Source organism: Sus scrofa, chromosome 18 (assembly GCF_000003025.6).
Source record: "Sus scrofa isolate TJ Tabasco breed Duroc chromosome 18, Sscrofa11.1, whole genome shotgun sequence".
Lineage (NCBI taxonomy): Eukaryota > Metazoa > Chordata > Mammalia > Artiodactyla > Suidae > Sus > Sus scrofa.
This window is the reverse complement of record NC_010460.4, coordinates 37498597-37522969: the sequence shown is the minus strand read 5'-3', so window position 1 is coordinate 37522969 and position 24373 is coordinate 37498597. Positions and strand designations below refer to the sequence as shown.

Below are 24373 nucleotides of genomic sequence, written 5' to 3'. Positions count from 1 at the left end.
TTCTGATTCTGGGTGGCTCTGCCTCCCTTTCAGAGGAAGGCATTAGGCAAGAACTCCGCTGACACAGAGGTGTGTCTGATACTCTCTGTAGCCCGGAATGCTAATGACAGGGATGGCAGTTCTCAAGTGTGCCAGCAAAGTAGGAAAAGGGCTTTGCTCTAAGAATCAGGAGATCTGACCTCTACCAACACAGCAAAACTTCATTGTTTGGATATAACAAACTGGAAATGGGTCTCATACTCCATCCAGCCCCCATTCTCAATCGAGGTGGGTAAAAACATTTTATCTCCCTAGTAGGGGAAGCAAAGACATTGAGGAAGAAGTAGGGCAGGTGAAGAAATGGCCAGTCATGCTGTTTTGGGACGTGGAGTCTACAGCTCCCCAGCTTTTTCCCAGCTCAGCTGCTCTGGATCAACCAGAAGAAATGGTCTCAAGGACCTGGGAGAATCCTGGACTCCATGCTGCTCTCCAAGAAGCCCTAACCAGCCCTGGAATGATCCCGTCAGGATTTAAACAGGGGTGGACACAGACAGCAGCTGGGGCTGAATTACAGCCGGGACTGGAGTGGTTTGAATCCTACAGCTGGAGTCCTGGGAGGCCCAGGAAGGTCAGCTGCATAGGCATAGCCTAGTTATTTGATTCACCTTGAAATAAAGTAAATCTGTTTTCCTGATTAAGTACTGCAGACTTCCCTTATGGTGTTATGGCAAGGTTTCATTTTTCCTAGCTGTGCAAAATCGGGAAAAGATATACTTTACTAGAATCTCAGTTCCAATATTTCTGATTATTACCCTATCTACTTCGTCAAGTCTGTGGAGAGGATCAAAAAGCAGTGAGAGAAGCAGGTTGACAAGTAGAAGCCCTATGCTAGATAAACTATCACGTTTAGGAAGAATCACCTAATGTCTCTCTTTCCCAGTGGACTGTCCCAGGTTTTAAGAAGAGTAAAGTTTATTGCCAGATAATGGAAAAGACTTGAACAGACAAATGGAAGCTTCAACATATTTCTCTTCATTAGTAAATTTGGTAGATAAAAATGAGAAGTAACAGCCATTAATAGTGAAGGTTTTATAGGGCCCAGCAAAAAGAGAATGTTTAAGTCATATCACATTAAACACTGAAAGCCTTATTCACGCAACATTATACTCAAGATATTTCAGATATTTAAGGCAGGAAAAACGCAAATTAAGATCTCCATCAATTCCCGCTCATTCCTCTTGAGCATTTATGTTCTCAGGAAACTCATCTTAAATGTACCTTAAATGTACATATGTGGAAAGACTTAGTATTTACCAAGAAACATTTTCCAAATTTGTAAAGAACATCAGAAACTCAATGAGTTTTAAATCAACCCCTGCATTGCTTCAGATATTCTTTTTTGGGCCGCAGGTGCAGCATACAGAAGTTCCCAGGCTAGGGGTCGAAAAGGAGCTACAGCTGCCAGCCTACACCACAGCCACAGCAACGCCAGATCCAAGCCGCATCTGTGACCTACATCACAGCTCACAGCAATGCCAGTCCTTAACCCACTGAGCGAGGCCAGGGATCGAACATGCATCCTCATGGATACTTGTCAAATTTGTTACCACTGAGTCACAAGGGGAACTCCCTTTTTTTTTTTTTTTGTCTTTTTAGGGCTGCACCCATATCATATGGAGGTTCCTAGGCTAGAGGTCCAATCGGAGCTGTAGCTGCTGGCCTACACCACAGTCACAGCAATGCCAGATCCAAGCATTCTCTTTTTGCTAGGCTCTAAGCCATGATGGGAACTCCTCTGCTTCCAATATTCTTCTGATTTTATCAGTGACATAAGTGTTGTATGTCATAATTGGCATGCGTTTATTACTTCTGTGCAATATTTTCATTTACTATTGTTTTGTGTGTATTTCCATACTTTGAGAAATCCCACTGGTTCCCATTTTTAATTAATATTTAGTATGTACAATGCTTTGGACTTGGGAATATTTTAAGTTCTAGTGTCAAAAGGCAACTTATATTTGGGTTTCTTTCTTTCTTTTTTTTTGTCTTTTGGCCATTTCTTGGGCTGCTGCTGCAGCATATGGAGATTCCCAGGCTAGGGGTCGAATCAGAGCTGTAGCTGCCAGCCTACGCCAGAGCCACAGCAACGCGGGATCCGAGCCGTGTCTGTGACCTACACCACAGCTCATGGCAACGCCGGAACCCCAACCCACTGAGCAAGGCCAGGGATCGAACCTGCAACCTCATGGTTCCTAGTCGGATTCATTAACCACTGAGCCATGACGGGAACTCCATATTTGGGTTTCTTAAAACCATCTTAAGTTACAGAAAGAGAATAATGTCAATAATCACACTTTCATCTGGTTCTGCCAGCCTTTCAATGACAAAGGGAATATTCTTGGTGCCTTATTTCACTGTTTACATTTGAGCCCTCCCCATCTAGCCATGCTGTGAACAATCAGCAGTGTATTCCTTTTTCTAACACTCTTAACTGAGTGAGACCTAAACTGATTATTTTCAAATCGCACAAAGTCACGTGGAGGAAACTGCCACTACGAGAAAAAGATGAAAAATATCCTCATCAGTTAAACAGGTCTGTTGAAAAATGTTATTTCCCAGGAACCAAACTCTTGAAGCAGACAGGTTTTGTTGTTGGTCTTTTGATAATGGAGCAAGAGTCCCAAAGCCTGGAAATCAGAGACAATGACTACCCGTTTAGCATGGGCACTGCCAGGTATCCCAGTCTTGATGGTCTGCCACTATTTCGTCTATCCAGTAGGTGGCGACGGTGAGACTTTTCCCTTGCTTTATGCCTTTCAATTCCACAGTGATAAGGTTCCCTTTTCTCCTCACCCTTTGGGAATGTACAATGGTGCAACCGCTATGGAGAAGAGTATGGAGTTTCCTCAAAAACCTAAACATAGAACTACCATACAATCCAGCAATTCCACTCTTGGGCATCTATTCAGAGAAAACCACAATTTGAAAAGATACATGTGCCCCAGTGTTCACTGCAGTACAACTTACAATAACCAAGACATGGAAGCAACCTAAATGTCCATGGACAGAAGAATGGATAAAGAAGATGTGGTACCTATACACAACAGAATATTATTCAGCCACAGAGAAGAATGAAACAATGCCATTTGCAGCAAAATGGAAGGACCGAGAAACTAGCATACTAAGTGAAGTTAGTCAGACAGTGAGAGACAAACATCATGTGATACCATGTATAGGTGGAATTAAAAAAAAAGGACACAAATGAACTTATGTGTAGAACAGAAACAGACTTACATACTTTGAAAACCTTATGGTTACCAAAGGGCACAGGTGTAAGGGATGGGACAGATGGACTGGGTTGGGAGTGACATATGCACACTGAGGTCTATGGAATGATTGGCCAATGGGGACCTGCTGTATCACACAGAGTATTCTGTGATGATCTATGTGGGAAAAGAATCAGAGAGAATGAGTACGTGTATATGTATGACTGGGTTGCTTTTTTGTACAGCAGAAATTACCACAGCCTTGTAAATTAGCTATACTTCAATAAAACGTTAAAAAAAAGGGCAAAAAAATTTTAAAAACCTTCAATTTGAGATAAGTAATTTTCAGGGAAAAGGCACAGCATTTCATCTTTGACCCTACGCCAGTGCAAAAACCTATGGGGCAGTGAAGATACAGTCAAAGAATTCTAGCAAATATGACCAGTAAATATAAAGAGGACAGGATGGCAGGCAACCATCTCTCATCATCTTGCTTGAAAATAGTTCATTTTTTTAGTTTTACCTTGTCAGCTCCTCTTAATCTTTTTCTTTTCCCTTTTCTCTTATTTATTATTTAAGCACTAACCCTGTGATTTATTTATTCAGTGAATGAGTAGAGGGATGCCTTTATCTAAGTGCCCCATAGCCAGTGAAGATGCACTGGGTACTCAGACTTTTTCCACAGTATTTCAATTCCTTCCGTCACTATTTCCAGAGTGACTGGAGAACTGTATCCAAATTCCTAACAGTGAAAAAACAAGAGTTTAAAATGTGCTGTTCTTACACAGAGATAGTCACAAATCAGTCTTTCGTGGGGCCAATGGAAAAAAGTCACAAATAGAAAAAAATAACTCTTCTAAGGGTCAGAGACAGGAAGCAAAGGGTGCAGATCATAAAAGTCTATTCTTTAGATACTACCATTGGATTTTTTTTAAAGGTTTGGTCATTTTTCTCTCTCTCTCTCTCTTTTTTTTTTTTTTTTTTTTTTTTTGCTTTATAGGGCCATACTCATGGCACAGGGAGATTCTCAGGCTAGGGGTTTAACTGGAGCCACAGCCACCGGTCTACACTATAGCCACAGCAACGCCAGACCCGAGCTGCATCTGCAAACTATACCACAGCTCACGGTAACACCGGATCCTTAACCCACTGAAAGAGGCCAGGGATTGAACCCTCAACCTCATGGTTCCTAGTCAGATTTGTTAACCACTGCACCATGACGGGAACTCCAAGGTTTGGTCATTTCTGAAGCAGCCGTGTTGCTAATCGTCTAGGGTGGAGGTGGTTTTCGTCTTTTGAGGAGCAGAATCCAGCCTCAGATCCTAGAAGCAGCCCCTAAGTCCACAGTCACGCTATAGCGTTGAGGACAAGGGAAGCTGTCAATGGGGCACCTGATGACCAGGCCTGAGCTGGGCTTTCACTGCCATTTGCAGTATGAGGACCCTGGGTTACTGCTGCAGCCTCTGCCAGGGTCCCTGCCTCCTAACTATCCCCCAACTCCAACCATCCTCGGAAGTGTATTCCAGACTCTCACGCGGAGCTTCAAAACATGGATCCTGTTTGGGTAGGCTTGTGGTGGGGCCCTAGAATCCTTACTTTTAGTTAAGCGCAGGGACCAGCTAGGTTTGGGAAAGGCTGCTCTACGAGCTACTGTAGCTATTCTATATCACCCTCCGGTATGGCACCACTTACCAGCCTCTTCCCCCAGCCCTCTCTCTCCCACCACGCAGCCACCCACGAACCCTCGGACCTCCAGGCTTGTCACAAGCTCTTCCTCCTACTTCACTGTCTTTATTGATCAGTTGCTACTTGTTGGTCAAGCATTAGTTAAACCCTGATGTTCCTGACTGCCCTGCTTTCCCCTGTGAGGTACCCTCCTCCGCGCCCATCACACCTTATTATAAAAGAGGAAAGCACACTTCCGTCTTAAGTCACTAATTTGAAGATTCTTTCTTGTAGCAGCTGAACCTATACCCTGCCGGATTAGTAGTAACTAGTCTTTTAAGAAGGGGCTGACTCACTCGTCCTTCTTGCTGGCTTTCTAATATGTTACCAACATGAGATCATGACCTCTTTGGGTCTCAATTTACTCTCCTTTGGGTTGTTTATCCATCAGGCATTAGATGCTTGGTGATGTTGTCCTTGACTTTTGCCTCTGGAATCTTTGGCCTTTGTGTTTCATGATGCGCCTCTTGATTTTTCTCTAGACATGATGATTTACCTCTGACCTCCGACCAATCCTCCAGTCACTGCCTTAAGTAGGAAAACCCCAGAAAAGCCCACAGAAGCCAGTCTTGACCCCCAGGCCTTGGTGAGAGCTGGGCTGGGTAATCTCTGTCATTCCCCCAGGAGGGGCATGGAAGGATTAGCTGAAGGGACGAATGGATGAATGGTAATTTTAAACTCTTGTTTTTTCACTGTTAGGAATTTGGATATGGTTCTGCAGTCACTCTGGAAATAACGATGGAAGGAATTGAAATTCTGTGGGAAAAGTCCGAGTACATAGTGCATTTTCACTGGATATGGGGCAGTAGATAAAGGCATCCCTCTACTCATTCATTGAATAAATAAATCACAGGGTTAGTGCTTAAATAAATAATAGAAAAGGGAAAAGGACTGACCACATGGTGATCAATCCCAACCATCCAAAATTATTTTTAGGAGTTCCCATTGGGGCCCAATGGAAACGAATCTGACTAGGAACCATGAGGTTGCGGGCTGACTAGGAACCATGAGGTTGCGGGTTGGATCCTTGGCCTTGCTCATTGGGTTAAGGATTCCGCATTGCTGTGAGCTGTGGTGTAGGTCGTAGACGCGGCTTGGATTCTGAGTTGCTGGGGCTGTGGTATAGGCTGGCAGCAATAGGTCCAATTAGACCCCTAGCCTGAGAACCTCCATATGCTGCAGGTGCGGCCCTAAAAAGACAAAAGACAAAAATAATAAAAAATAAAAAAAAAGAAAGTTAATAGGAAGAAATATTAAAAAAAAAATTACTTTTAAATGCCAGCATTTCCCTCTTCCCACATGCCAGCCGATTTGAGATTTTAAAATGTTTCCCTGCGAAGAGTCATGAAACCCATTTGATGGCTGAGGAACTGGAGGGCGAGTGAAGCAAAGCGGTAGATATAATTAACCAGGGGGCAAGAGATTGTTCTCCGGTCTTAGCAACACACTGGCTTGCACAGGTGTTCACTGACTCACGCTGCCTCTCTGTGCGGAGAGCTCTAATGTGCTGGGGAGCAGGCATGTGGGCTGAGTAATTATAAATGCCTTTCAGAAGTATGGAGCTTTAAATAATTTCCTCTTGTAGTTTTTTCATAACAACCAGTGTTGATGTTTTTTTAATTCTTGCAGGAGGCAGGGAAGGCCAAGATCACTGATGTGTTCAGAAGAATGAGTCTTCAAGAGCACCTGACTTTGCTGGCAGGTAGGAGACCCAGATGCTCACCTTGAGAAGGAAGAAAAGGGCATTGAATTGATCAGGACTCAAGGCAACAGCCTGTCTGGCCTGTGCCGGTGAACAGGGAGAGGGAACAGAAGAATATTCTGCCTCTCATGGCCTGACCACTGTTGGAGAAGAGGATTCACCACGGGGCACACAACCTTCTCTTTCTGATGGAACAAATGCGAAATAACTAGGATTGAGGAGTCTCTTCTCAGGGTTTGGCCTCTTTAATCTACCAGCCTGCAAGATGTCTGAGGAGCAAGAAAATGTAATTTTGTCCAGTTTTACTAAACAACCGCCTTTCCACATCTGAAAAAAATAATAAAGTACGCTAACTCTTCATGTTTCTGGAGTCAACATGAAGTTAGCGGAGGTAGAATTTCCATATTTTATTATGCACCATGAAAATCAGCCTTTGTGCTTAATGGAAGCTTTATGCTCACCGATAAACGCAGAGAGCAGGGGCAGGACGGGTTAGGGAGAGGCCGGGTGAGAGAGCCCAGATACTGCTTGTGTTGTCTGTGGGCTAATAAAGAGCCTCGTCTGATTTACAAAATCATCTCAAGAGAGGAACGAAATGCAGAGGGGCTTGAAAGACTGGAGCTGCTTTGCTCTCTGGTGAATATGCATTTTTCTGCAGCCAGATTAAGGATTCATTTTGTCCTTGACGCAGCATGAAATTCAATCTGTGCCTACTTAGCCTACAGACAACAGCCTGTCAGGGGTCGTGCTAAGATTTTATAATAGTACAGGCAACAGTCTTTGCCAGCAAAATAAACATTTGGGAAATTGTATTTCAGAATCGCTTCTCCCTCCTCGCCCCCCACCACCCATCCTGCAATTCTGGTTCAGTGAAACGCAGCTTTTAATATTTTGGAAATAATTTTCAAGCAGATGGGGGAAGAGGCAGGAGGGCAGCATCTCTTGCTGGCCCTGATGATCTTTCTCCCTCCCCTTCTTTTTCAACAAAACAACTCAAGCAGTGATTGTTTTTCCCCTGAAAAAAAAAAAAAAAATAAGATGGCACGGAAGTGTTTTCAGATTTGCTCTTTCTCTTTGAAATCTTCCAAGGGTGAGATCTTCTGTGTGATACGAGAAGCTCATTTTGAACCTGACGACAAAGGACATCTTGGAGAGCCACTAAGGTTTGTTCGGACGAGGAAGAGGGCAGAAAAGTCTTTCTGCTCCCAGCAGGGCGAGGTTCAGAATTCTTTGTTTCTGCGGAACCACGAGGGTGATTCTTCACACTCTCTTTACTGAACTACAAATATCTTTCCAGATGAACACACTCCTAATCTAATTAGCTATAAACAGGCCTCTCGGGTGCCACACTGTTTTAACTAGAGGATGGAGTGAGCAGGAGGGGAGAGGGGCTAGCGCAGGAAAGATACCCAGGGCTGTGGATTCCTTTTCGGTGTGCAGTTGGGATGGGTGATGCAGCTGCAGGAGTTTTCTGCCTTACAGGGAGGCAAAGGCAAAGAAATGTGGACTAGTTTCATAAAGGGAAGAACGATCTATTATGGAACAATGAACACTTGTTTTTCTCCAGCACTTCCAGCCCTTTCCAGGATATGATTTACTACCTGGCGCAGCAAAGGAATGGCACCAAACACGCTGTGGATTCCTAAAGGGTCTTGGTTGATCCTATGCATTCCCATCATCAGATACCTAGAGAGGCCACCCAGACAGATGTCCACTTTGCAAGAGGCGGTCCCACCACCGTTCCTTTGCGTGTGGGATATGAGCCCATGGAGGGATCCAGTGGGTCTTTCCCTGTGTCACAGTCTGTGGTAGAGGATCCAAATGCAGACCCTCTGTCTGCTGAACAGGCTGGAGAAAAGTCCCCCACCTTCATTTTTAAGGAAGACTATGGCCTTGCCCGGGGACACACACTCTGTCCATCATCACCCTTATATTACTCACGAGAGGCTCAGACGCCACTCTTTTGATGTCAGTCTCTGGGGATACCTGTCCATGTCTCTCCTACGGCAACGCTGGATCCTGACCCCTCTGTGTGATGCCAGGGATAGAACCTGTATCCTCATGGATGCTAGTCAGATTCATTTCTTCTGAGCCACAATGGAACTCTAACATCCTGAATTTCTGATCAGATATCTATCATTATTTATATTTTATACATGAGGAAATTAAATCTCAGAGAAAATAAGATAAGTGGCTAAGCCAGGATTTGAAACCAGGGATGTCAGATTCAAAGCCCAAGATTATTTTTCACAGAGCTAATTTAGGGGCTTGAAATTCCTTTCTGGGCACTGATCTTGACTCGCAGTATCAGTTCCACAATGGCTCTTGTGTTATCAGTAGGACAGCCAGACATCCCAATTTGTCTGGACTAGTCTGGGTTAATGGCTATTGTCCTTGATAATTAACAGTAAAAATCCTTTTTCTCTCAAGGTTAGACAATGAATTATAAGTTCACCGCAACTCTGGGGGTCAGGGAGTGTGGTACAGAGGAACCAGAAGCACCAGGAGTTTCTTAGGAGGGTAGACTCTTGCAGTAGTATCTCCAAAGGCTGGCTTAGACCCTGCATTGCGGGGAGGAGGAGGAGGAAGTCCAGGCAGCCTCCCCAGATTCAAGGATGCAGGAACAGCCCTGGGTTAACCCCAGCCTGGTGAGATACGCAGCTGGGGGAGGGTGGTCTCTTCAGAAACTGGACGTCAAGTCTGAAGAGCAGGGAGGGTGTGAGAAAAGTACTTGTTCATTGTTGATTCTAGGTAACTTCTGAGTTCAGCCATTTCTATTTTTCCCCACTCAGCTCGTCTAGCTTAGGACACTTTTTTTGGAGTCATAACAAACTCCTAGCGGGTCTTCTTGCCTGAACCCCCTTTCTCCTCCCCCTACCCCCCACTGCCATATTGACATAGCCACTCCCAGCCTCAGCTCTCTTAGATCTTTAAGGCAGGAGTTCAGCTATGGATTGCAGAAACGGTTTTCACTCCCTTCTTTGGCCGGTTCTTCTGAAGTCCTTTGAATATCTGTGGAAGGTGGGAAGAGTTGGCCCACACTGCCTTGGGGCCTCTGTTAAAACAGGTAGAAAGAAATAGTTCAACTTTCAACATCTGTTATAAAAGCATCCCGAATTTCTGGTTTTTCTTTTTGTCTTTTTTTTTTAGGCCGCACCGGATGCATATGGAGGTTCCCAGGCTAGGGGTCAAATCAGAGCTATAGCCTCCAGCCTATGTCACAACCACAGCAATGCCAGATTTGAGCTGCATCTGTGACCTACACCACAGCTCAAGGCAACATCGGATTTCATCCTGCCCATTAACCAGAGTGATTTTTCTGATATTCAAATATGCTATTTCTTAGTTTAAGCCCCTGTGACAACTTCCCATTAGCTCCAGGATAAACTCTGGGTTCCTGAACGTGGCTTTCAAGTCCTTTGAAATGGGCTCCTATCCACCTTTCTAGGCTCTTCTCTTATCTTCAGACCTTGTGCTCAAAGTCAGTTCAGCCCTACTGACTTTCTCAGAATGCTGCACCCTCTTCCCTGTGAGCCTTTGCATGTGCTCCTGCAGCCCCTCAGACACTCCTTCCTAGGTCTGCTATGATGGATGCTCTGACACCCCTGTTCCCTCCACTCTGGGGAGCATGTGGGTATCATCACTCTGGAGTTTCCTATGTGCTTGTCTGTCTGCACTTCCCCACAAGGCCTGAAGCTCTCTGAGCACCTGGGTTCTTTCCATCTTCTTCACCTCTGGGTCATTTGCCCCTAACGCAGGGCTTGGCACGTGCTAAGTCCTGGGTTAGGATTTGCTGATGTTTTGCTTACTCTCACCAGAAGCATTAAAAGACAAACAACAAAAACAGGGGCCATCTGAGCTCAGTATACCTCATAAATAGCTGCTAGGCATGGTACTTATACCTAGGCCGACTCTGTGCTAATGAAGAGATTCTGTAGATGATAAGTTTTAAAAATTGGAAGTTTTTTTTTTTAAAAGCATGTATTTTATATTTCATATTTGAGTGAAATCATATATTTGTCTTTCTCTGACTGATTTTACTTAGCTTAAAACCCTCAACTCAAGGTCCATCAATGTAGCAGCAAATAGCAAGATTTCATCTTTTTTTTTTTTTTGGCTTTTCAGGGCTGCACCTTGGCATATGGAAGCTCCTAGGCTAGAGATCAAATTGTAGCTACAGCTGCCAGCCTACGCCACAGCCATGGCAACACAGGATCTGAGCCGAGTCTTCAACCTACACCACAGCTCACGACAGCGCCAGATCCTTAACCCAATGAGTGAGGCCAGGGATCGAACCCGCATCCTCATGGATACTAGTCAGATTCGTTTCCACTGTGCCACAAGGGAAACGCTAAGATTTCATCATTTTTTTTTTAAATGGCTGAGTACTATTCCAGTATATATATGTACCACATCTTCTTCATCCATTCCTCTGCTGATGGGCACTGAGTAAAGGGGGCCAACTGTATGCTGATGGATAGAAACTAAATTTTTGGTGGTGAGCATGCCGTAGCGTAGTGTACACAGAAGTTGTAATACAATATTGCACACATGAAACTTACATAGTATTATACGCCAGGGTGACTTCAATTAAAAAATGAGTAAAAAAAAAAAAGGAGCATGATCCATACTAGCCAGAAAATTAAACAATGAATCAACTTAACATTTAGTTGTGGATTATGGCTTGTACACTGAAAAGGATATTATGAACACTGGCCAATATAATGAGTAAAAAGACCAAGCAGAAAGGTGCAAAAATGATTATGGAGCATTGCCAATTGTGTACTTGCTCTTCTTGTGACCACATAGTGTGCATGTGTGTGTGTATGTGTGCACAGTGGTGGTAAAATGCTGGGTAAGAGTGTAAACATACTGAGAAAACATTAAGATAGTGGGGGTAATTTTTTTTAATATTCGCAAAATTGCTTCTAATATTGACTTTATATCTTCTTTTTTTTCCCCAGTAAGAATATTAAAAGAATATTTCAAAACCAATATGACACCCCAAAATGTTAAAATGGTTCTCTCTGGATGGTAGTGTTAGGGGAATGTCAGTAATTTCTCCATAATTTCTGTATTTGCTTATTTTTGTCCACCAAAGTTTAACATTTCTAATTAGATAAAAGCAATAGAGGAACTATTCACACTTTTCCCTCTCTCACTCCTGCCCCACTGATCTTGGTCTTGGTGGATGGGTTGATGGTGGACATGACGCAGGAAATGTGTCTGTGTGGGGACCTTGTCTTCTTGCTCTTCTGCCATGACCGCGAAAATAATATACTCTGAATAGACTGACCCACCAAGGAAGAACGAGGGATGTGTGGAGCAGACCTGGACCCAACCATCAGCTTGGAGCCAAGACCAACAGAGCCCAGCCTAAAACAGGTGTGTCAGTGAGAAGTGATGGTTGTTTTAAGTCACTGAGATTTGGGGTGGTGTGTGCAGCATTATTTTGATAATTACTTGGTGGTAAAGCTTCATTTTCAATGTCAGCTTTCTGAGCAAAATCTCTTTTTTATTCTTCTTGTCCCATCTTTCATCCTAATCAAATTGTATCCCACTAAAGCGGCCCAGGCTAACTTTGAACTTGGAGAGGAATGTTAACCTGGAGAGACATTTTAAGACCCTAGAACATCCAAGGCTTGAAACGGATGACAAACTGACACTAAAACTGTAGTATTGTCCCTACCACCGATAGCCTTATTGACATTTGATGAAACTCATGAGTCTCAATTAATATTATGCCCTATTTGGGTTCCTCATCGGCCCTGCATCACTGCCATTCTCATAGTCATTTCTCAAAACTACTCGTTTACTGCCAAAAAGTGACAGGGGTGGGGTGGGTGCCAAACCGACACTTGCTGATCTGCAGTATTTCAATTCATTTGTTGTTGCAAATAGCAGATTTAAAAAATGCTATAATCCAAATTTCAACTGTCCAGACTCCAGGATGGGGCTGGCTCCCGGGACTGTGGGGTGATTTTTTTTGAAGTGTTTTCTCAGTGGGTCTTTCTTTTCCCCAGAGACTTAGCATCCTGTGAGTCAAGCTGTCCAGTGAGAGTGTGACAGAGGCTGTCCTCCCCAGGAGAACCCTAAAGTGAGGGGCACCCCTCATGTCAACCTCCAGAGGCCAGGTGTGGGATAGGACATGGACTAGCCTGGGTAGCTGCCACCACTGCACTGTGGGAGCTATGTGTCAATCTGTTTTGAATCCAACATACAGTTTCCAAAGCATTTCCATAGACCTCAGCTCCCTGCAGCGCATGGCCTTGCCTGAGACAGTCTCTATCATCATCTACAGAGTTTTTGGTTAGGTGGCTAGTTCAAGATGATGCTGACAGGAAAGGGTTTTGCACCTCTTAGCTGTGTGGCTTTAGTCAGTCTCTTCAACCTCTGTGAGTACTTGTCTGCAAAGTGAGGCTGTGTTGTAGTAACACCTACCTTGGAGGGCTTTGATAAAGATTTTAAAAAGTAACGCTTTAGTATTCTTTAGCTGGTTTCCTTAGCTATTTTCATAAAACCAAACAAAACAATCCCTCAAATATTTGATACATACATAACAAAAATTCATTGAAGAAAATCAGAAAAAAGTTATCCAGAATACCAGTGATCTACAACCTTCCAATTGTTTTGATTGCACACATGAACACATTTATATATTCATAAAAACTAGCTCATGTATTAACTGCCTTGTAACCTGGGTTGGCCCCTTAACAAATTATCATGAACGTATTTTCTTGCTAAGAAATGAGTTTATAACATGTGTATTGACAGTTGCATACTATTTCATTCTATGGATGTAATATATTTCTACTTATTTAATCCCCTATTTTTTGATTTTTAATTTCTTTTTTTTTCATTTTTGCCCTTATAAATAATTGATGAATATTCATGTACATGGACTCGAGCAAATGACAGATTCGTTTTAAAGATGAATTTTCAGAAGTGGAATTATTGGTTAAAAATCACAAACAGTTTAATGTCACCTTATACATATTGTCAAGTGGCCTTTCAGAGAAGTTCTAGCAACTTAAACTCTCACTGGTGGTGAATGAACACGTCCCTTTCTTCATATTCTTACTAAAAGTAGGCCTTTATCATTTTTAAACACTTGCCTATTTGACAGATGATAGATATCACATTGATATTTTAATTTTTTTTCTTGGACTACTAGTGAAGATGAAGATGTCTTCATATTTATTGGCTATGTTCTTGATCATTAAAAAATTAATGATTTTTCTTTATTGATATGCAGGAACTCTTTGTTATTAGAGGATTTAAATCTTGTCTTATATGTTATAAATAAGCATTTTAGCTTTTCATTTGTCTTTTAATTTTTTGAAATGTTTAACACTGCATACATTTGAAAATTTTATGAAATTAAGTCTAATAACTTTTTATGACTTCCTCTTTTTAATACCATGCTCAAAGAGATTAGAATATTTCTTAAAATAATTTTTAGGGAGGCATAAATCTATTGTTTTCTGAGTCTTTGAATGACTGAGAATATGTTTTTGTGGCCCTCAGATAGGAACAATACCTTGGCAGGTGGATTTTTTTTTTTTTTTTTTGGCCATGCCCAAGGCATGTAGAAGTTCCTGGGCCAGAGACTGAACCTGTGCCACAGCAGTAAGCAGAGCACAGCAGTAAGCAGAGCACAGCAGTGACAATGCCAGATCCTTAGCCCACTGAGCCACCAGGGAACTCTGGGTGGAGCATTTTGACACATAATCCTCAAAATGCTATAGAGGCCATTTCCCTATTTTCTGAAATTTACTGTTGAAAAATGCAGGATTTTTCCTTCTAGTATGTCGCTTGATTGTTTGTTGAACAGAATGGCTGTAAGATTTTTCTTTATATTTGGAATAAAATGGAAAAGCAAGACATGGTAAGGACAGTCTATTTTATACTCTCGCTCTCTGGAATTCATTGGGATTTTGGATTAAAGTCAGGGATTTCCTCAGTTCTAGAAAATTATCTTTTACTGTTTACTGTCACCACTTCCTCTCTCCCTGATGTGCTCTTTTCTTTGGGGGTTTCTGTTCAGTCTCCAGGACCCATCCTGCATGCCTTTTCGCTGAGTTCCAGAATTTCCCTAGTTGGCCAACTGCTTTGCTTATCCTGTTTTTTGCATTGTCCAGCTTGCTCGTCAGCATGCTATTGCATCTTTACATCAGGCAATTACTGTTTCCTCTAAAAGTAGCCCTCCCTGATCTCATATTGTTCCTTTTTCATGAGTATAATCTCCTCGAAATTACCGTTGAGAATCTAAATCTACCATCTTACAAAATATTGCTTTCCTGCAGCAAGCTTTTTTCAAAAGAGCTCTCTTCTTTGGAGAGCATGAACATTTTTTATATGTTCAAAAGTTTCTCTGCTCATCTTCACAACGGAGACCTGTGTTTGCCCAGTTTTGGAACTTGGGAGAGGGTCAATCAGAGAAGGTTCAAATTCCTGTCCCACTTCTTCAGTGTGAGCAAAGGGGTCAAGGAAGAATTGGTCATTTCTGTAATTTAATTTCCCTGGGTCAGAGTTTCCATTTTCTAAGACAGTGAAGAGGGAGCCATGTGCCAAGGTGGCCATATGACCATGGCTTCCCACTCTGCCCAAGGTTCCTTTCCACCTGGCAGGGGCACCATCCTCCTTCTCTAATGGACAAGGTGGCTCTTGTTATGCGCCTGTTGTTCTTATCAGACTGTCTGAACTTAACTGAACTGAAAAGGCTGTGGATGTGCCTTTCACGGCAGATTGTGCTGAGGAGGGAAATCTGCACCTGTTTGGAACTGGCATCGCATTTATAGAGAGCAAGGGGGAAACAAACACAAAGGCCAGCACATCCGGGATGATTACTACAAAATTACTTACCAAAGACATCTGCGAAGCTGTGATCCATTCTGGAGGGATATGAAAATGAGCCCCAGCCGAGTCTCCCAGCAAAATGATTCCCCTGGGCTGTGAACCTAGGTGGCACAATTTATTTGCATTATTTATGCACTCAAGTAGTTTGGAGCCTCCAGATTGGGTAGTTAGGTGACTACATACCCTGGTGTGTATTCCATGCACACAGCATCATAACAGTGATGCACTGCCACTTTCTGTGTGTTGGAGGGTGAGGAGCATAACATTTAGGAACTGGATGAGATTTCTAGGCCATTGAAACTGCTAGCTAAGCCATACAGATGCAGGTGTGTTTCCTAGCTCAGCACAGAACAATCTGCAGTGCACCATCTTGAGTGAATGATGGATGAATAAAAGCATCAAAACTTTTCTGAACTCAAAAATATGCCCTAAATTTTGGTTCTGAAAATTGCTTTCTTGGAAAACATACCTATTTCTGTAGTAATTCACTTTAAGAATCAGTGATCTTATGGAGCAATTTTGAGTTTTCAAAGTCGTCCTGGTCTTTTAAAGTCCTTAATCTATATATACAAAAGCACTGGATGGACAGTTATTGCTGATTAATGGGAAGATGGAGATATAAAGATTTCTGTGCAGCCCTACATGTTTGGAGGTTAAGAACCACTTAATCTGGGAGTATGCTTGTGGCACAGCAGGTTAAGGATGTGGCATTGTCACTGCAGTGGCCTGTGTTGCTGCCATTGCATGGGTTCTGTCTTTGGCCTGGGAATTTCCCATTGCCCCAGGGTGGCAAAAAAAAAAAGAAGAATCCCTTAATCTGATTCAGAGATGCCCATCTACACAAATCAATCACTTACCCAAAGGTGATGCATATACTCTTCCAAACCCCTTTAAGATCCTGAGAGAGGAGTTCCCCTCATGGCTCAGCAGTTAGCAAACCTGACTAGCATCCATGAGGACGCAGGTTTGATCCCTGGCCTTACTCAGTGGGTTAAGGATCCGGCATTGCTGTGATCTGTGGTGTGAGTTGCAGACGTGGCTCAGATCCCGAGTTGCTGTGGCTCTGACCTCCAACTGGACCCCTAGCCTGGGAACCTCCATATGCTGTGGGGGTGACCCTAAAAAGACAAAAAGACCAAAATAAAAAGGTCCTGAGAGAATCTTCCCCTCCCCAAGGGTCTGTGGCTTCAGAGTAATTAGAATACAGAGCTTTTGCTCAGGAATTTGGGGGAACGCTCAATGGCTATAGCTTGGAGGTCTTTCCCAAATCTCCCAGAGTCTTTAGTTCAGTCGACACCAGGACACCGGTACAGGTCCAGATGTCTGACCTTGTAGCGTATTGAGAAGGACATGGAAAAGATTAAAATCTATCCCCTCCAATTGGTTTCTTCTTTGGAAAAGTGCTGGATTTCAGTTATCCTGTTATCTGTCTTAAGGTCTTTTCTAATATTATCATTAAAGCTTCCAACACCCCAGTAAAGGAATCAATTAAACAAATTCAGTTTTGCTTTGTCTAGATTCTGCCTCATTTTTCTATTATGTTTTTCATGAATTTTTCTAATTTGTCATGAAAACAAATATAAATTGGTCAACATTATGGTGTAACATCAGGCACTTCTTCACTTGTGTGGTCTGTTCGCTTCAATCTGACTCAGACTAGAAAAGAATATTCTACTGTAATAAGTACACTGAATTTTACAGTTCATACCTTCACAAAATTTCTTCTCATATGGAATTCCATCTTTTGGATCGACACCCTTCAAAAGAGAAATGATGAGATTAGCAGTTATTTTAAAATGTATATAGATGTGAGATATGTACCGGCAATCCTTCCCAAATGGCTTTAAAAACACCAAGGCAAATCAGTAGATAAAACCCTTTAAAGTCTCTTGAGCCATTAATCCAACATAGCAATATGCTATGTAAGTGAGTTGGGCTTTCAGTTTGACAGGAGTAAGGAGCAATCTAGAAAGTGATGATCTCATTCAGAAGGATGCAGGGCAGGGCTCTGAGGGCTAGGAGTGGCCCCGGGAGGGAGCACCAGGGGTCTGCTCAGTGACTGGGACACAGGGTCAGAGTGGGTTCAACAGTCTCTAAGCTGAAGCTAACATCTCCAGTGGCTAAGGATCAGTGCTTCTAGAGCAGGGATTCTCTACGGAGCTGATTTTGGCCCCGACCCCAACCCCAAGGGATATCTGGCAATTTCTGGAGACATCTTTGGTTGTTACAATGAGGGGAGAAGGAACTATTGGCTTTTAGTGCATGAGGCCAAGGATGCTACTGGTCATCCTACAGTTTAACAAGACAGGCTAAACCATACACAATTATCCCAAGTGTCAATGCAAATGAGGAGAGAGAAACCGAGACGTGAGGTTGGGCCCATGAGTGGGACGGAGTTACCCCAGCTGAGATGACTTTCTGACGTGTAAACCTAAAGCTGTGTATTAGTGAAACAGCTGGCCACTCGAAGGTTCACGCAGAGTCTAGTTTTAAAGCTTTAAGGGAAAGCTTTAAACACACACATGTGCACACATACACATTTTTTTGGTTTTTGTTTTCTTTTGCTTGTCAAATTGTGCTCTGGAGAGCACTGGCATTCTGCTAGCTATTAATGGCATTAAACAGTATTCTAAGAAAGTGTCTGATGGTCAAAGATGCCCTGGAAACAGCGTGTTCACACTTGGGGTTTCGGGGGCTCACCATGTGCATTCAAATGTTAAAGATGCTGAGAAATTCGGAAATGAAAACTGTTCAGGCTTACTCGATCTAGTACTTTCTAAACTTGGCTATAGCGCCCCTCCCCCCATACCTTTTAACCTCACACTAAACACTGAAGTTCTCGGGAAATGCTGGACTTGGTGGTTGTCAAGTCCCCTCTGAGTTGATGTCTGTGATTCTGTGGATCATTTTTTTCTCCATGGAGAAGGACAGGTGTGCAGGTCAGGTGTCTTTCTCTTATTACAGATGATAAACTCTGAGTCTCAGCTCCCTGGGCTGCTGGTGGGTTTCTATTGGTCTAGCACAGTCTCTCACTGGCCTTCCTCATGTAGGTGGAATCCCATGGCTGAGGCAAGGACGGGGTCCTGGAACCAAGACTGCAGCTTCCCACACTAATAACCCCCGTGGTCCTCCAACATGACAACTAAGTTCGCCTTTATCAGAACAAGAGCTCCCTTGGAGGTCTTGATACCTTGATACCTTAAGATCAAGGGCAGACATCTTCTCATCATGAAAAGGTAGTGTGGTTGATGATAGGGTGGGTGGGGTGGGCTCTATTGGGAGTACGATCTGTCTTGTTCTCCTTATTCCAAAAGGCATAGACCATCCATGTCCTGGAGAGAGGGAACTATTTATAGAAACCTTATGCTCTTTATCCAAGCAAATTAGGTAACCACTCAGAGGCAATCTATTTTGAAGCTGAGGAATCTTAAACTTCAGGGCTCCTAGTTTGTGTGATCTCTGCCTGCGTGAGTGCTGGGGGCAGCTGGGAGCTACAGAGTGTTTTAAGTAGAGAGGGGAAGCCAGGCTGCACTTGGAACAGTGTTTCTACCAAAGTACTCCCGGTAAATCAGGAAAGAGATCTCAAAAGAAAGGGACCTGAATTTCTAAGGCCCCAGTATTTACTAGGATTTCTTGCATCGTTCTAATTAATTTTACTTTCATACTTGATTTTGTCTTTGTTATGTGGTATTCTTTTTTTTTTTTGGTGAAGACCCATCAGATCATATAAGCTCAAGACCTCATAAAACTTGGGTCTGCTGCCCTTATTGTCCTCAGATAAGTGTCTGGTTGGTTTTTCCTCCTTCCTTCCCTTTCCTCTACCTGAAGCCCAGTTCCCTAGGAATCTGTTTTTCCTAGGGAACTGGGGCACTGACATCAGATGCCTCAGGATATGGGTGGTGGGGTGACCACGGTGTAACTTCCACTCTGCCTGACTAGCCTTATGAAATAGAACAAAAATGGCTGCAACGAACGGTGACAGCATGGGGTTTGCACCAACAGCTGCTTGGGCTGCTGTAAAACTTTGCTAACACCGCTCTCCATTTAATTTCACACTCTTCCCAACAGGATAAAGGGATTAGATGTGAATGACCTTAAGCAAGGCTTACGGAAGCTGTGACTGATTGAGCCTCAACTCTCATCACATTACGGATGCTCTTCCCGTGCCGTTGGATTCTATGCCCCTCTTCCAAACAGCAGAAGAAGAGGTGCTTTAGTTTGCCTCCTTCTTCCTCTGGTCTGACTAAAGTACCCAGGCAAGGGGCTTCTACGGAGGGTGGAGAGCAAGAGAACAGGATTCAGTGCGAACTGAGCTGCTTACCCAAATGCCATTACAGTTCGAATCCTGATGTACATCCCAGCTGTTGGGCCTAGGAAGAAAACACATCAACTTGGTCTTCAGCAAGTACCTGTCACCCTGAATGTTAGCACCACAAAAGAGTGACTGAATGAATGGGTGCTATATCAAGTATCATTGACAGACAATGATTGAAGACAGATTCTTCTGGGAAAAGTGACCCGTGCCCTCGTGTGTGGGGGCACAGAGAAGTCTCACTCAGCCTCTGTCATTATCACAGCTTTGGCTGTTTGCTGGGAATTGCGGACCAAAGGCGGTGTTTCCATGACTGCCTATGCTCGTGGACTGTGCTGTTGCAAAAAGATGCTGATGAGCACAATGGACACATCTGCAGTCCATTTTATTTCGACAGGTGACACCATTACAATTATGCCCCTCGAGTCCCAAACATCTGGTTGATGTAACGCTTTGGCACTACAGTCACAGCTAAGAGCAAGGCTGGCGTGCCCATTGTTTGAAGTCGGAGATGTGATGGGCTCTACATCAGCCAGGACTGAAATGTGACCCATGCCCCACACACTGCAGCCCTTGTCTGGCTCCTAGTGGGAGCGGCTACTCCTCTGGGCCCAGGGCTGCCTACAGAACTCGTGCAGGAGGCTGGAGACACCTCCACATTGACCTGTCCACTCACTTGTTTCTCCCACTGGACTGTGAACTCCATGAGAGGGGGCCTGCTTCTGTTTTGTTTGCCACCCAGTGTGATGCACAGTGCTTGGTGGCTAGGAAGTGCTTGATGAGCATTTTTTGGGCAAATGAATGAACCCACACTGTTTCTTCACTGAGCTTTACTTCAGCAGGGACACAGAGGGCCCTTCTCTCCATCAGCACGAATCCCCTAGACTGGGGGAGGTCTTTATGCCTCCTGCCTCCCTTTCAGACGGCAGTTTTCATAACCAGTGACTCGCAGAGAGACGGTTACCTTCTGCCCGGGTATACCATCTTGTCGTTGTCGTTACAGTCCCTCCCTCGCCAGTGATAGCCCCGCAGGGTCTGAAATTGAAGAGGACACCAGGAAGGGTCAGGTCTGCTTTGCTGTTACCCACAGGGAAAGCCAGTCACAGTGTCTGCAGTTTTAAATTCAAATACAGTCTAGGAAAGCTAGAGATCACGGCAAAAATTAAGATGAATATGCTGAGATATCCTGTGTAAGAGGAAATGTAATACAGTAGCAGGGCCAGTCACAGGTGGTTGTGTGTGTGTGTATGTGTGTGTGAGTGTGTGTGTGTGAGAGAGAGAGAGAGCATGTGTCTGTGGCTGTGTGTGTATACGTGCTACTGGGTGTGTGCTATTTGGGTGGAAGGGGTGAATGTGTGGATGTGGGAATATGTGCATCCATGTGGGTGGTTATGTGAAAGGCCTGTTTTACACACGTGTGTCTGTGTATACATGTGTGTTCCTGTGTGTGTCCACTTCCACAAACAGCAGGACCATCCAACTCCCTGAACTGTCTCTGTGAACGGTCAGTCTTCTCAGGCTCTGAAACCACTGGTTTATTTGTTCCCATGATTAATCATTCTACGGAATAGTTTTTTAAAAATCTCAAGCCAAAGTGGTAATTGTGTGGATTTATTATGTTTTTCACTTCTGATTTGAAAGAATCGAGGGTCATGATGATGTCACACAATGTTTTTATTTTCCACATTCTCAGGCAGATGATCTGAGATCCCCAAAACTTTGGAGAGTTTGTGACATCTGTTACTTGCTTGTTGGGCTTCACAGAGAACCTGCTAACATCCTAACTGTTCAACATGCATACACAGACATAAGCACACACAGACACACTTGAAAAAAAGTAAATTAAAGTAGGTTTAAGAATTTCCAAGGAGGTGTTCCCGTCGTGGTGCAGTGGTTAACGAATCCGACTAGGAACCATGAGGTTGTAGGTTCGGTCCCTGCCCCTTGCTCAGTGGGTTAACGATCCGGCGTTGCCGTGAGCTGTGGTGTAGGTTGCAGACGCGGCTCGGATCCCACGTTGCTGTGGCTCTGGCGTAGGCCGGTGGCTACAGCTCCAATTCAACCCCTAGCCTGGGAACCTCCATATGCCGCGGGAGCGGCCCAAGAAATAGCAACAACAACAACAAAAAAGACAAAAAAAAAAAAAAAAAGAATTTCCAAGGAGTTTCCTGGTGGCTTGGTAGTTAAGGATTTGGTGTTGTAACTGCTGTGGCTAGGGTCTATTTCCAGAAACTTTTGCGTGCTGTGGGTGCAGCCAAAAAAAAAAATGAATTTCCAAAATAATTCATAACACATTTCAAGATAACTGTTATCCCCATGGAGAATTCTAGCTGGGAATAGCTTCCGGAAATGAAAACAGCCTAGGACTAAGATCCACTCTGATGGTCCATGCATTAGTAAGATACCAAAAAGTCTGTAAATATCATAAAACAGTGTATTATCAAATTAATAATACATTTAAATGGTAGTCAATCTTATTAAAGGAAATAAATTTGTAGGAAGCAATGCATTATTTAGTGAACATCTGGTTACTTGTAACAATACTTACTGGGAAAACACTGTATTTGTCTGAATCTGTATCTTTGAATGGCAGAGAATTTTCAATAGCTCTAGAAAAAAGAAAACAGAACACCTAGTGAGTTGAGAAAAAAGAAACTGTGTTTGTGAAAACAAATAGAGGCATTTTCAGATATGGCCATGTTGAGTTTATGTGACAGAAGCCCATTCTAAAAATAAAAATAAGCAGTTCCCATTGTAGCTTGATGCATTAAGAACCCAACATAGTGTCTGTGAGGATGCAGGTTCGATTGCTGGCCTTGTTCAGTGGGTTAAGGATCCAGCATTGCTGCAAGCTGTAGTGTAGGCCTCCGCTGCAGCTTTGATTTGACCTCTAGCGCTGGACCTTCCATATGTTGCAGGTGTGGCCATGAAAAGAAAACAAACAAGCCAAAAAAACAACTAAGGGTTAAATAAAAATTAATAACATAAAAATAAGACCACCAGCCAAAATGTTGCTCCTCCTCTCTCTCCACCCAATAGAACTATTTTCCCTCTAACATTGCACTTGGCGATGCAGGGAAATGAAATAAGGAAGCAAAGTTTTAGAGGGCATGGTCTGTGGATGTTGAGGTCCCCAGGAAAGAAGAAAACTGTATTTTTGGTCCAGTCAATGAGCTCAGTACTGCAGACTTTATACATGTTACACATTCTGTGAGAGCAGTCTTTTCTGAAGCTTATTCTCTTTTAAACCACTTTTTCTGAGAACTGAGGCATTTAACTGGTAACTGGCAACTTTTACTCCCATTCATGAGCCTGGGAAACCAAGAGCTCTGATGTGACCGATGACCAAGCTGTTCACGCCAAAACCACGGACATCTGCCCTGAGTGAGGATTTTACCCTGCCCTCACTACCAGACTTTCTCCAGCTTCCAAACGGCAAACAAGGCTTTCCCTCTAGGATAATCACTTACAGGGTAGCAGGGAACTGCAGTCCTATGGCAGGGTGAGGCTGTTCTTGGAGCCTAAAATGTAGAGCCAGTAAAATGACCCTCTACAGGCTTTAGTAGGTTATCTTTTGAATCAAGAGCTTCTCGGCAGTTCTGAGAGTCAAGGCAAGTGAATTCAGTCAGAGCCAGCATGGAGCCTAACTGGTGGTGTGGAGCCTCTTATGAACTCGGGGATGGTAGATCCCCCCGGAAATCCACGTTAGGGGAGCTCGTGGGAAATGACGTCTCCTATAAGACTAGGGAGTTTTCTCTAGTGTATGTACTTGACCTCTTGGATAGCTGTCTTATTTTTCTAGTTGAGAAGAGGAGGGAAAACATGGAGGAAGAGGGAGAGGAGTTGGAGGGAGAGAGAGAGCAAACGGACCCAAACAGTCATACTTCCAGGCTGAGAAAAGGTGCTGGGTGAAAGGTCTCACGGAGGATGCCAAAGTGATCCCCTCCTACCTTTGCCAAATTGGGGATGAGCGTTTGTCCTTGAAAGAAGGAACAAAGAGTTGTCCCTAGAACTTGAAAGCTACTTCACTGTTAACCATCAACAGCTTATTTTAAAGGCCCAAAATGACTAACCAAAACCATACAGAGTAGATTGGTCATGCAAAGTAGAATAAACTGCAACTGACATCAACTCTGAAATCTCTTATTTATAGCCCCCAATCCAAACGGCTCTGAAAACCAAGGGTGGTTTCTTACTCTCAAATTTGCAATCATTCATTTGGTGTCAAAACTTGACCTATAGGAGTTCCCGTCGTGGCGCAGTGGTTAACCAATCCGACTAGGAACCATGAGGTTGCAGGTTCGGTCCCTGCCCTCGCTCAGTGGGTTAACAATCCGGCGCTGCCGTGAGCTGTGGTTAGGTTGCAGACGCGGCTCGGATCCCGAGTTGCTGTGGCTCTGGTGCAGGCCAGTGGCTAGAGCTCCGATTCGACCCCTAGCCTGGGAACCTCCATATGCTGCAGGTGTGGCCCTAAAAAGACAAAAAAAAAAAAAAAAGATAACTACAGTACTATGGAGAAAATGCTGTAAG

The 24373-nt window shown here is 43.6% G+C and overlaps 1 protein-coding gene across 3 annotated transcripts in view; it reads right to left on the bottom strand.

Moving 5' to 3' along the window:
- AOAH (acyloxyacyl hydrolase) overlaps positions 1-24373 on the bottom strand; it is a 183060-nt gene that overhangs the window by 76965 nt on the left and 81722 nt on the right. For 2 of the 3 annotated variants that reach the window (XM_021079244.1, XM_021079245.1), the window contains 5 exons: positions 22392-22452; positions 20808-20878; positions 19853-19901; positions 17240-17288; positions 15538-15632 (listed from right to left, as the gene is read on the bottom strand). In XM_021079244.1, coding sequence (XP_020934903.1) covers positions 15538-15632; positions 17240-17288; positions 19853-19901; positions 20808-20878; positions 22392-22452 — 325 coding nt within the window. The remainder of the gene's footprint in view (positions 1-15537; positions 15633-17239; positions 17289-19852; positions 19902-20807; positions 20879-22391; positions 22453-24373) is intronic. The other variant, XM_013985718.2, reaches the window with a different exon arrangement.